The 12,749-nt window shown below is 38.4% G+C and overlaps 1 protein-coding gene across 1 annotated transcript; it reads left to right on the forward strand.

Annotated features, from left to right (window-relative positions):
• Positions 1–3,359: 3,359 nt before the first annotated feature.
• On the forward strand, positions 3,360–8,123 carry LOC146632409 (uncharacterized). Its single transcript, XM_085353328.1, has 5 exons — positions 3,360–3,485; positions 3,588–3,671; positions 5,068–5,118; positions 5,265–5,303; positions 7,863–8,123. Exons 1-5 carry the CDS (start codon positions 3,381–3,383, stop codon positions 7,929–7,931), a joined length of 348 nt encoding a protein of 115 aa, XP_085209454.1. The 5' UTR covers positions 3,360–3,380; the 3' UTR covers positions 7,932–8,123.
• Positions 8,124–12,749: the final 4,626 nt, after the last annotated feature.

The raw sequence follows: 12,749 nt of genomic DNA on the forward strand, positions 1-12,749 counted from the left end.
TGCCATAAAAAAACATGCAGATGTTTTCTTCTTTATTTTGCTTTTGTGCATTTTATGGTAATAACCTGAGACATATAGGCTACGTTTGGTTGAATTATTATTATTTATTTTTATCTGGTTTTGCAAGATGTTCAGTTTAAGAATGTATTAATTACATGATGAAAGTGACACTGCAAATCACCCAAACTAATCTCCGTGCTTCATCTTTTTTAACTTAAAGCTTTATATTTTGGTCGTACGCCAACGTGTTCACCTGACATGACTCCGTGAGCGGTCCAGTGGCAGCAGCAGCTGCCCCTGGAATGTGTATTCTCTGCGGTGGTTCAAACATTTCCATCCAATTTTTTATCAGTTTGTGTAAATGCAAAAAGTTACATCTTGAAAATATATTATTTTTAGGGTTTTTTTTCCAGCTGCACACAGGCAGCATGTAAAGCAGAAATCCACACAGAAAGGGACCTTTTAATCTAAAAATGCTCCATGTTGACTTATTATTATTTCATTATTATTATTTGAAAATAAACAGTTGTATAATTTTTTTAATAACTGGGCTACACTTGTTAAAAGTACTTGAATACAAAATCCAAAGATTGCATCTAATCGCAACTTTTTGCGTGCTCTATAAGTTTTTCTGCTGATGACTTCAAATGCTCTTTGCACAGTTTTTGAAATGAGCTGAGCCGGGGTTACATTTTCCCCTAAAGAAAATGTATATGATAGTGCTGCTGAGCAAACTTTGTTCTTCTGAAACTCCATTTGATGTTTTATTCCTTTATGACACAGTTAACATCTCTTAGCACTGTAGGTGGGGAGATAACAGAGGGACAGAGAGTGAAACTTTTTGCTTGAAACAGTGCAGACAGTCTGCTCTCACAACTCTGTTCTGCTGAAACAAACTGAACCTTTTCCTCCCTTCTTTGGGGAACTTCCCAGCCCCCAAACCCCACTTTGGGAACCCCGGAACCAGACCCTCCTGTCTGATGCCCGACTTTCTCCCTCTTAAGTGGGTGGTCCAGGGAGCTTTTAGGGGCGGGGTCCGCTGTTTCAACCCTCCTACCCTCGTTCTTTCTTGAAACATGCTTTAATAGAGAAAGTATGCAATGCATACAGCTCTGCTACAACCCCCCACTATACTGCATCTGGGGTATTCGTGACTGGACGTCTGGGGGATCACACACATTTCCGATTAGGAGGAGGGAGGGAGAGAGAGAGAGCGAGAGAGAGCGAGGGAGCGAGAGAGAGGGAGAGAGAGAGAGCGATTACCCTTTCATTCCAGCCAATGAGACGGTCGATACACTAAGATTTTCATAGTTGTGCAGGAGCACAAAGTGGAGTGAGTGTGTGTGAACTTCCAGGTAAAACTGCAAACCAACTTAAGGTAAGTCGAACCGCCTCTGCTCCCTCTGTTATTTGGCGCTGGCTGCATGGGCAGGATTGCTCAGCCAGAACACGGAGCCTATAGCCTAAATGTATGTCCTGCTTTTGAAAGCAGAGGTTTTGCACCTGTGTTGCTTGCCTTTGTCCTTGGCAATGTTTTTTTTTCCTTCTTCTTCCTCCAGCTCTTTCTAGCACACGGTTCATCCACTTTGGCGAACCTGTTATCGGTCCAAAAACCCAAACACATTAGAGATCGATTGCGCAAGTGATGGAAGCAGGGGGATGTTGTTTGGTCAGCGTCGACTTTACGCTTTAAAACACTGCTGGCCTGTTGCTCGACTGTTGTTTTGGCGTTTGCATGTGCCAGTTACCAAACTCAAGTCGACGCTTTGGGCTCACGGCTTCGCTTCAGGAGCGCCTCGCGCACCTTGGTAAACGCTGTAAAAGAATGTGTTTTTATGGTTGCAATTGCCGCCCATATGCAAAAAGTACATTCAGTCCCGTACTTGACTGCCAAACGCGGACTAGTTGAGCGGACGGTCTGCTGCTGCAAGAGAAGTGCACGTCGCCTGTTGAGCTGTTTGGAAACGAGTTTTAAAAGCGACGAAACGACGTCGTGCGTCTCGTTTGGCTTTAAATCGTTTCAAGCGAGGACGTATTTCTCAAATTACTCCGACTTCCTGCTTCGGTGCAGCCGTTTTTGATAGGCTGTGTTGGCAATTAGTGTTTGGCACATTCCTCGCAGAGCTGCCCGTTGTGGTAAGCGACCACCTTGGGACATTACCAAAAGTCAGTTTTAAGTGGTTATTTATTGTTTGTTCCACCCATGGAAATAAACCCATCACGTTTACAAATGGTTCGACCAGTGATCAAAGTGGAATATACAATGTTTACAGTACCAGTGCTATTAATCAGGCCCGTGATGGGCTGCAACTAGAGCTGAAACAAGTCAGTCGACAAAATAATTCACCAATTGATTTTTTTAAAATTAATTTATTAATTTATTTTTTACAAAGACTTAACTGGCAATTGTTGTGAAAATCGATTTAACGTGAAAAGTAGTTTTTTTTTTTGCAAATGTATATAATGCAAACGTTATAGCCACCTGAATGTTGGTCAGGCAGTCCAAGCGACACGAAGACGTCCTGAAGGGCTGCAGGAGCTGTGAGGGCCATTTCTCGCCATTTTATTGAGTAGACAGTTAATCAGCTGTAAAGGCCTATTTAGAGATTACAGATTTACTTTGTAAATCTATCTTTTTGACCAAACCAAATACATTCACCTAAACCTTACACATTACTATAAGAAATTAAATGACTCTTACATTATCCAAATAGCTGTAGCTTTATTTCCCAGTTTTGCACTACAGGCTCCAAACTGTAAATTTACTAGCAGTTTCAATTCTTTTTGTTAAGTTTTTGCATGTAGCGTCTTTCATTTCTTGCAAATCATTGTCTGAGTTGCACAAGTTTTATGTCGCATCACCACACATACAACATGCAACGCCTAGCAGAGGGCAGATGGAAGTGGGGAGTGTAGTACAGTAGATGCAGATTTTGGATGGTAGATTGAGTTGTGAATATCTGTGCTACTTTTAGTCTCTGCACACCATTCTCATGTTTCCTTGCATTTGCCAGACCCCTGTCTGTGTTCCGATGAACTTGGTGCCAAGGCTTATGTATAAGCAGTTCCCACGCTTGCTCTTGGAAAAGAGTCCTGTGTGATCCTGAATTATCCTGTTAATGATGTCATTAAGCACTGATTGGAACTCATTGTGGTAATTGTGCAAAAAGAAAATTATTTGAAGTGGTATAATAGAGCTGATTATGCTAAATTTGTCAGAGACGATTGCTGCGCTGCATTCAAAACGAGTCATTTTTTCCAGGTTCCTTTGCTCGCATCTCCAGCTCCTGATACTCAACTCTGCTCCTCTTTAAGCCCTCGAGGCCGCTGCTCCAGGCTTTGATGCCCACACAGTTTGAAGCAGGTGGACAGACGCAGGCATGAGTAACAGTGGGACCAAAGAGCCATCTCCTCAGCCAAGCACTGCCCAGTCACCTCCTGAGCCTCAGCGTAGGGGCAGAGGTCGACCAAGGAAACAGCAGCAGGTAGGACTCCATTTATTAAGCATGTGAATGTGATGAGCTTTGCCTTACTGAGCCGATGGCGTGTTTACATCTACTAGATCCGCATCTAATGTTTCTTCACAGGAGCCTGTTGGACCACCAACTCCAAAGCGGCCAAGAGGACGACCAAAAGGCAGCAAGAACAAAGGCCCCAGAACTGCACTGAAGGTTGAAACTGATCAGAGTATAATTTCATCACAGTTAATTTGTTTCAAATAACCAAACATTACATAATTGAAATTGGCATAATAAGAAAGCTGAAATGGATGCAGATGCTTAGGGTTTAGTGGCAGTGTCTGCACTTTTTAAAAAATAATTCAGACTTTGCAATCTTAGTGGGCTTAACTTTGCAATGTACCTGTGTTAGTGAGGGTTTTTTTTGTGTGTAATACAATTTAATTCAATTATACTTTTGTGGCTACAAAGCAGCCATCACAGGGGCAAAAATGAGGTTGCAAAACAGACAGAAAGAAAGACAAGCTCAAGTTAAATCACTGCAGTTTTTATGCCTCATGCGTTATTATTCTGACAAATAAAACATTGTCTTGTCAGGAACAACGATTACATTACATAAGTGGTTGGAAGTATCAGAGTGGATGGACTTCCTTACATCACCTTGCTTACACCAGCTTTAAAGACTTATTTTACTGTAAAGATCAGCAATTTTCTGGCAATAGACTCGTGAATGATTTGATTAGTCTTTTCCCATATAAACCAACCAATATTCATCGTTTTGCTGCTTGTAAAATTAGACAGAAATTTGTGTGCATATAAAAAAATTAGGTTTCACTGTAGTTTAAAAATAAAGTAAAGAAAACTTGCTGTAGAAGGTGTGACATCATCATCATCATCATTGATCCACATCTTGTAGTGGATCAACTATTTGGCTAATCATACAAAAATATGCTGAAAAATATCATTTGAAAATTTTCTGTTTTGTCAGGAGACATCAGACTCACAAGATTTCTTTTTTATTCTTCATCACTAGCTGTGAGGGGGAAGTGTTATTGTCAGGCAACTGAGCTTGTTAAACTTGTTACAACATGGCAGAGAGAGGTATTTCATGTGTAAGCCTGCAATTAGACATGGCAAATCACACAAATCCATCCTTTGTGTTTTCAACCTGAACATTTCTCAAAACAGAATGATTTTAAAGAAAAGAACTCCACGAATATTAATTTAAACGTTCCTCTTTAATTGTTTAAAATCATTTTACTTGGTTGCCAAGTAAACTTTGCACATGCTGATGCCTGCGAAAACTTTAATTTGGCATATTGTTCATCTGTGCAGGCACTGTACATGCATACAACTCCTAAATTCTGAAGTTTTGTTTCAACTGTTGACTTTACCAACAGGAGTTGTACAGCCCCATCAAAGTATTCACCAAAATGTTTCTTTAATTAAGGAAATGGTGCCACTCCTGAGAGGGGTGTTCCCCCCTTGACCTACAGGAAACTGTATCTAGCAAATAAATATGGCTGCTGGATTGAAGATTGAAAAACTACAATACTCTAAAGAAAACCACAGGATTTGTGTTTTCAACCGTTTTTCTCTTCCTCTGCAGAAAGTAGAGCCCATTGGAGAGAAGCGACCACGTGGGCGACCAAGGAAATGGGTATGAAGCAATCACTGACATTCATGGAGTTAATTGTAAATGTGTGTCCAAAGCCTCCAAGGTGTCTGTGTATGCTGGAGCTGAGCAGTCCTTGAGGGCCCGTTTTCCTTCATGTTTAATTAATTCTGCTGCCTCTCTTTTCACAGCCCCAGAAAGTAGTGCTAGAAGTAACTGAAGAACAGCAGGTGAGGAAAACGAAATCTTTAAAGGGCAGTAGGGTGGTCCGGTTTTGTTTTGATGTAGCACTTTGAGACGCAGGTTCCCACAACTGAAACGCTGTTGTTGTTGTGAAAGTGCCGCTGTTTGAATAATGGAATTAGGGCCTGTGTTTAAGTATTTAGTATTTTAGTATTTATTTATTTATTGTCATTGTCAAGAACAATGAAATTGCGTTTGGGGCTTCCATACAACCCAAAAAAAAGAAGAAAATAATAAATAAATACCCCTTAAAACCCAAGTGTACATATTTAACCCAGTGTGACTCCAATGCAATAAGACAATCCTTAGCAATAATGTTCGTAGATACGCTTGAGACAACTTCACAAAATAAAGTAAACCACTTAACATTCACAGCCGCGTTCCCCACTATATCAAATTTATGGCTTAACAAACTTAGCAGTGGCTTTGCGGCGGAATCCTTAAAACATTTACAATCATCAAATCATTGAAGTCTCTTGCAGTGTAATCTGCATTATTATAAGTCACTTTCAGAGTAATGTGAGCCCTGCTTCAGTTGGGCAGAAATCTCATTTTGTGTCATACATTTACCTTTTGACTAATGTCAGTTACATTTATGTTGTGAGACCTGCAGTGCTGATTTGCATAGCTTATCTTATTTATTAATATCAAAAGTTCATCATCAAAGAAAAACTACATTCAAAAGTCCCTTGTACTTTTTAGTGAAGCTGCAACTAAAACAACACGCTATAATCTGGCCTGCAAACTCTACAGGGTGAGTAAAAAACAACAAAACAAAAACATTAACAGTTGCGCAAGTAGTGTATGCACTGTACATTTACATAACCAGTCTACTCACAAGTATTGATAAATACCTAAAACGAAGAGCAAAATACAAAAAAATGTCTAACATTAAGTTTTAAAATATTGAATCTGCTTGAAACTAGTAGGTAAAGGTTTCTAGAAAGTTGCACCAGCTAGTGATGAATATTTATATAATACAAATAAATATTTTCTACTAAATGTTATTTGCCCCCTTTAAGATATTTAATATAGTATACTCAGTAACTTACAAACTTAAGTCCCTAAAATGACATGGTGTTGACATGTCCTCCATGATGCTGCAGATACTATTTTTTTTAAGCTGCCTTTAGTCCTGGTAGGATTTACTGATAGCAATAAAAGTGAGATAGAGAGAGAGACATGATGGAAACACAGCCGCTAATCTACTAGGATCCGCGGGTTATATAAAATTAGGCTTAGTGATGTGCAGCCTGTTGACTTTAAACTGGTCGTGGCACAGAATCCCATCCTCTGGCTTTGTCATTTTAACAGTAAAGTCCTTTATGCTATATGTATACACTCAGCTGCCACTTAATGCATTAAGTGTCACCATAACGCTCATGGTCCATATTCTGAAAAGTGTCCAGTTAACTGCCTGATAAATTTGCAGTACTGTTGATCTGTATTGCAGTACTGGTAAAGTAGCAAGTGACACCAGTGACAGAACAGAAATGCCTCTTAGTGTCAAAATAAAGCCTTTCCTTATATTTTTCTGTATCTGTTCATGGAAGAACATCCCAAATAATTCCATCTTCTGAAAAGTGCCCCAAAATCTAACAATTGTAAAAGGGAAAGACTTTCAAGAAGCGAAACTGCCTTGTTTCCAGGGTACTGAAGCACATTGTCTTTAATTAATCCTTTTTACTCCCCTGCATGTTGCGTATCTGCTCTTTTTAAATATATGGATTTCACTTTGCGCAATGCTGTGTTTCAGTTCAGTACTCCTAGGATTTGTGTATGTTATAACCTTCTCAGGCCTTGGCACATTTTTACTAAAATGCAACTATAAAACCACTTAAAAAGTCATTACCTTAGCACATTTGATAGCAAAGCTGCCAATGCACATGCTTCTTGCGCTTCATGTACACTGACTTCATGAGGATATGCCAAATTCTTGAAAATTCACAGATGCCGTTGCTAAATTCCCCAGATAAACCGCCAGAAACATCGTCTTGTGACACCAAGTGCTTCTCTGTAACTTTGGTTCGTTTAGCCCTTTTTTTTCTTCTTCTTTTTTTTTTTTTGAATTTCAAATGAAGTTGCACAACAGTTCTCACCGAAGCGGGGCAGTTCTCTTGATGCCCCTCGTGTGTCTTATCGCATCCTCTCCACTAAGCAGTTTGTCAAAGGGGTTGAGATGCTTTAAGAACTGAAACCGTTGAGACAGACTCCATTTCTCAGACGCACACACATGAAGGGGAAGAATGAGTCAATATAGTGAGGGGAAACCTGCTCTAACTGTTCTCTTCCCCTGTCTTTTTGGTTTCCTGATGTAACCGTCATCTTCCTCACATTTCTGGGTCTGACAGCTGGAACCTGCTTCCTCGCACGCAATCGCTCCATGAGATTTTAACAGTCATTCTTGTATTCTCGTGCGTTTTCTAGTATTGATTCATGTGCTTGAGCATCATGAGTCAGTAGACCAAAAGAGATAACAACAAAGTGAAAAAGTGTTTTGGGTTTTTTTTGTTTTTGTTTTTTTTTTGGGTGTCCTGCTGTTCCAGGGCGCTTCAGAAGAGGCTGAGGAGGGTCCCTCGTCATCTCAGGCGGCAGCACAGGAGGAAGGGGAGTAGATAGGGCACCTCTCTACCTACCTCAAGGTTTGGCCTCCGATAAACAGGGGTTTAAATCTGACTCCTATCTGTGATGGGGATTCAGGAACACACAGACACACACACACTCAAAAGTAATTGCAGTCAGTAATTTCTTCTCCTGATGTGATACCTTGGATTTGTTATAAATTTTTTAAGAGTTTTGGATTTTTGGTGAGCAAACTGTGTTTTAACATTGGAGTATTTGATCTTTCAGTAAGGTTTATTGAATAGGAATAGTTCCACTTTTTGGGAAATGCACTTGAGACATACCATTTTCACATATAAATATGCCGTTCATACCTGCAGCATCTCTGAAGCTCGCACACACATATTGTCTCATTTCTGAAATCTAAAAATGTAAAAGCAGTTTTTGTGGTCGTTTTAGACGTGCCTGCTTCTCATGTGACTTTAAGCAGTAAAGGAAAAACAAAAAGGGTGCATTTCCCATAAAAATTGAACTATTCCTACAAGTATGCCAGCTTTCCTGAGCCCCTTAGTGTGCATGGTTGCGTGTGAGCGAGTGTGAGCGCGTATGTGCGGCGGTTGCATGGAGAGGGGACTAGGCTGCTGGCTGAAATGAGACTGGTTAAGAAAAACAAAGGAACCAAACTGAATTGTTTTTATTGAAACATGTTTCTAAATCAAATATCACAAACCCTCGTATGAAACATCGTTACAATATAGACATGGTGCGCTGAAGTCATTATGATGAAAGTTGTGTGAAAGGTTTAAACTGAAAATGAAATATCAAATTATTTGAGGTGTAGGGCAGGGGCTCCTTACAAAAAAAAAAGAAGATTAAATTGGATCCAGGGTTTTGTTTTTCTTCAATCCAGCAGCTGATTTGAGAGAAATTGTTTGAATATTTCATTTAGAAAAGAGAAACCCTTCACACATCATTTAGTCAACAAGGATGTTGACATGTCATTTTTTTTCACTCAGGATTTCACTATTAACAGTGCTTTTACACCATATTGAAACCTCAGGTACAAAACTATTCAGGAACATGTTGTCTACTCAGAAATAATTATGGTGCTGTGTTTGTTGTGCATTTCTGATCTGTATTTGACATTACCAGTATGCCTTGACACAAAGACCTCATTTAAACCTCAGTTACCTTCAGCTTCTTAATCTCTCATTCTACCTCAGTAACACAAAATGATCTCCTGCAAAGTAATCCTTCGCTCCCTCAACAGTGATATACACAATTACTGTACACACACACACACACGCGCAAACACACACAGGTTTTTGTGCAGATATACAGTACGATTAAACACGAGGTTTTCAGGGCTGCAGGCCAACATGTGGAAGCAGATGTTACACTCCAGTCGGGGAGTACAAATAAAAGCATCAGTATAATTTTTTTTTTTTTAACTGTATTTGATATAAACTGAAGTGAGATTTTGTTTGTTTGCTCTCCTGGGAAATAAAATGCAGCCAATAGTTTACAACAACCTGATGAAATACTTGCTTTTTAGGGTGCAGTTCCTCATGAAATACTTGTTTTTGTTTTTTGGGGGTGGGGTGGGGATTGTTATTCTTTTCTCATTTTTATTCTATCATGTATTTTCTGATTCTTACACTGTAAATTGTATGTGTGACACTCTTAATACATGGCAGCAAATAACCACAAAGTGCTGAAATACATAAGCGTTATGGCTAACTTCAGGCACCGGCCATACCAGACCGACTAAGGCTATAGCAACAAAACACCTCGTTGTACTGAAGGTATTGGGAGTGCATTTTATGGTCTATCAATTAAACAAGTTTAACTTTATTTAGTTTCATAGAGAGGAAGTGCATCATATCTTGTTGCAAATTTTACAGTCTTCCTTTAAAGGATTGTTTCACTTACCTCTAAAAGCATGCAGCTACATAGCTACAGTACGTACACCTCAATGCAACAAAGTGCATGGGATTTATTTTGTGGTGCTTAATGAACATTTTCTGTTGAAGCTACTTTCTACTTAAGAAAATGTTAACAAAGTGGTTTAAGACTTGTCCACACTAACATACTGTGGTAACTCCCAGTCTGTAAGAACTCTATAAATAAAACTCAGTTCATCTCCATTGCATTCAGAAATCTTTAAAAAAAAAAAAAAAACGAAATGGGAGATTTTCAAATAGAAACATTAATTCAGAACTAGCTGCATGCCACCAGAAAAAGTGAATGTAGTATTTTTCACCATGAATACAGTACTGTGCAAAAGTCACCATCATTTCTATATTTTGCATACAAGGATCCAGACTTTCTTGTAATTTTTTAGGTGGACTTGAGCAATAGTTCTCCAGGTTTTCTGAAGGTCTTTCAAAGGTTTTCTTTGGATATTGGCTACTTTCAATCCAGTCTTTGTAGCTGACCATTTATATAGAAATGTTTTTGTTCGTTAAACCACTAAACGCTGTGCTGGGAATCATTCACGCATAAAAAAGGCACCTAACTCAAGGGATGAAGAGTGCTGTGTCTACACATAACAGACAACTTGGCAAATAACCAATTATAAGTTCTTTGTAAGTATCTTTGGGCGCTTAAAAAGAACAAAGACTTCTTTAGTTGAATCTACAAAATATAACAGTTTTTCAGGCAAATACTAGTTTTGCTCCAACAAGGTGACTCCTAAAGATCTACTAGAAAGAAAATCCAGCAAAGCCCTGATACAGGACCTGAAGGGTATACCTGACCCTTTAGCTCAGGGGTGTCAAACTCAAATACACAGTGGGCCAAAATTCAAAACTGGAACAAAGTTGCAGGCTAACATTAATATTTATTGAAAAAAAAATCTTCCTCCAGATATAAGAATGAATCTTTTCTTATGGATCAAATAAGTTTTGCTGGAAAACTGAATATGGAACAAGCAAAGCTTAATACTAAACGATATATATATATTAGCTGTATAATACCAGTAGGCCATCTCTAATAATAATTTGGTATGGCTTCGCGGGCCAAATGTAATTAGGCTGCGGGCCAAATTTGGCCCGCGGGCCAGAGTTTGACACCTATGCTTTAGCTGATTTATTTAGTGTTCAAGCCTCATCAGAAATGGTTTTCTGCCCTTCTTAAGGCAGAAACGAGGAGAAAAGGATGAGGTATGCCAAATTACACAAAAACTGGACCAAAAATCGGTGTCAATGGGGCTTATGGATTGATGAATACAAATTAGAAATTTTGGGTACAAATCACAGAAAGGAACACTATCAGTCATAGATTGGCCTCCTCAGACCCCAGACCTCAACGTTATTGAAGCATTGTGGGCTCATCTTGAAAGAGAACAGAACAAAAGAAGAGCTTTGATGTCCTTCAAGAAGCCCGGAGAACTATTCCTGAAGACTACTTAAAGAAATTACAAAAAGGTTGCCTAAGAGAGTTCAGGCTGTGGTAAAGAATAAATGTGGTCATACCAAATATTGAGTTTTTTTCCTTAGAAACTGTATTTCCATGTGTCTAAATGTTTCAGTAAGTTGGTGCACTTATTTCCAAATTTCCTAGCAAAATTTAAAGAAATGAGTGACTTTTGCACAGCACTGTCTCTGGCACCAGACAGTAATGCAGGGAAATGAAATTTACAAAAAAAAAAGTAATTGAACGTTAAAGGTATTTTATATATATATATATATATATAATATATATATATTATATATGTTCGTAGATAGTAAATCTGGTTTCTATCATGAATCAACATAAGTAGCCACATAGATATATAGAATAATCTGGAGAGCTCAGGATGTCTTTTTCCCTCATGGAGATGTTTCTCATACAAATGACTGAATCCTTTATGTCTAAAACATCAGAGGTTAAGAAATTTCCTGCCTCCATGTAGTTTAAAAAATGTTTTGAGAAGTCGTTTTGTGAACATTTATCCAAATTAGATATCACTTACAAGTTGCTAATTACTGCACATTACTTGAATATCACCATTATTTACTGTATATATGTTTCTTCCACGTAAAATGTACTCATATTATCACTGATATTTTGTATTTCAGTCATTTCATGTATTTCAGCATTGTTGACAAAATTGCAGCCGGATTAGATATTGATTCAGTGTTCATCTGCATTGACTTTAATTTTGTTTTTTGCTTTTGGGTTGTTTTTGCTTTTTTTTTTTTTTTTTTTTGACTATGCTCCCTGGACTACCTCTGAAAACCAACACGCCGGGGTCATCTCTGGGGGAAACTCTTGGTTAAATATGTCTAATAGTTCCCATTAGACCTGCAGGTCATGTGGATCATGAAATTTTGAAGTAACTGTCAAACTAGTACTGTTGTAGTCCACATCACTCATCTCACTACATTCATATGACCATAAGTGAATGGAAGTCAGCCTTAAAGGGTGCCTTTTAATTTAACTACAGCTGAGTCAATGTGTGTTATTTTACAAGAGCTGTCTAGATATTTACTCTCTAAATGGGGACAATGTTTTGTGATTTTACTGATAGTTATATAGTTACATACAGTACTTGATCCATTTTCAACTCTTGAAAAGGTTGAAGTGTAACTTGAGAAATCAACTTTTTATGCCTTACTCTTAACACCATTTTGTAGTTATGTTATGTGTTGATGTGTCCTCATCCACTTCCTTAATAGAACTCACAAACCTGTGATATATATTTTGTTTTGATTCTTTACCTTGTGATTTGTGTTACTCAACGTCTGCGCATCACTTATTAATAAAATATCACCTATCAACTCCTTTGTTCTAGATTTGTACAACAAGAACATTTCGTTAGAAAAAGGTTTAAATAACTTTAATGTACACACACGCAGAGAGACAATCCTTAAACGCTCACAAAAGAA

Source organism: Diplotaxodon limnothrissa, linkage group LG5, assembly GCF_057381915.1.
Source record: "Diplotaxodon limnothrissa isolate DT_005_m linkage group LG5, D_limnothrissa_male_GT1.1, whole genome shotgun sequence".
NCBI classification, from domain to species: domain Eukaryota; kingdom Metazoa; phylum Chordata; class Actinopteri; order Cichliformes; family Cichlidae; genus Diplotaxodon; species Diplotaxodon limnothrissa.

What these genes read in the sequence shown, in the direction of transcription:
- LOC146632409 (XM_085353328.1), top strand. Translation starts at nt 3,381, where the DNA reads ATGAGTAACAGTGGGACCAAAGAGCCATCTCCTCAGCCAAGCACTGCC. An exon ending in GTGGGCGACCAAGGAAATGG is followed by an intron (nt 5,119 to 5,264) that starts GTATGAAGCAAT and finishes CTCTTTTCACAG; the next exon opens with CCCCAGAAAGTAGTGCTAGA. An exon ending in AAGTAACTGAAGAACAGCAG is followed by an intron (nt 5,304 to 7,862) that starts GTGAGGAAAACG and finishes CTGCTGTTCCAG; the next exon opens with GGCGCTTCAGAAGAGGCTGA.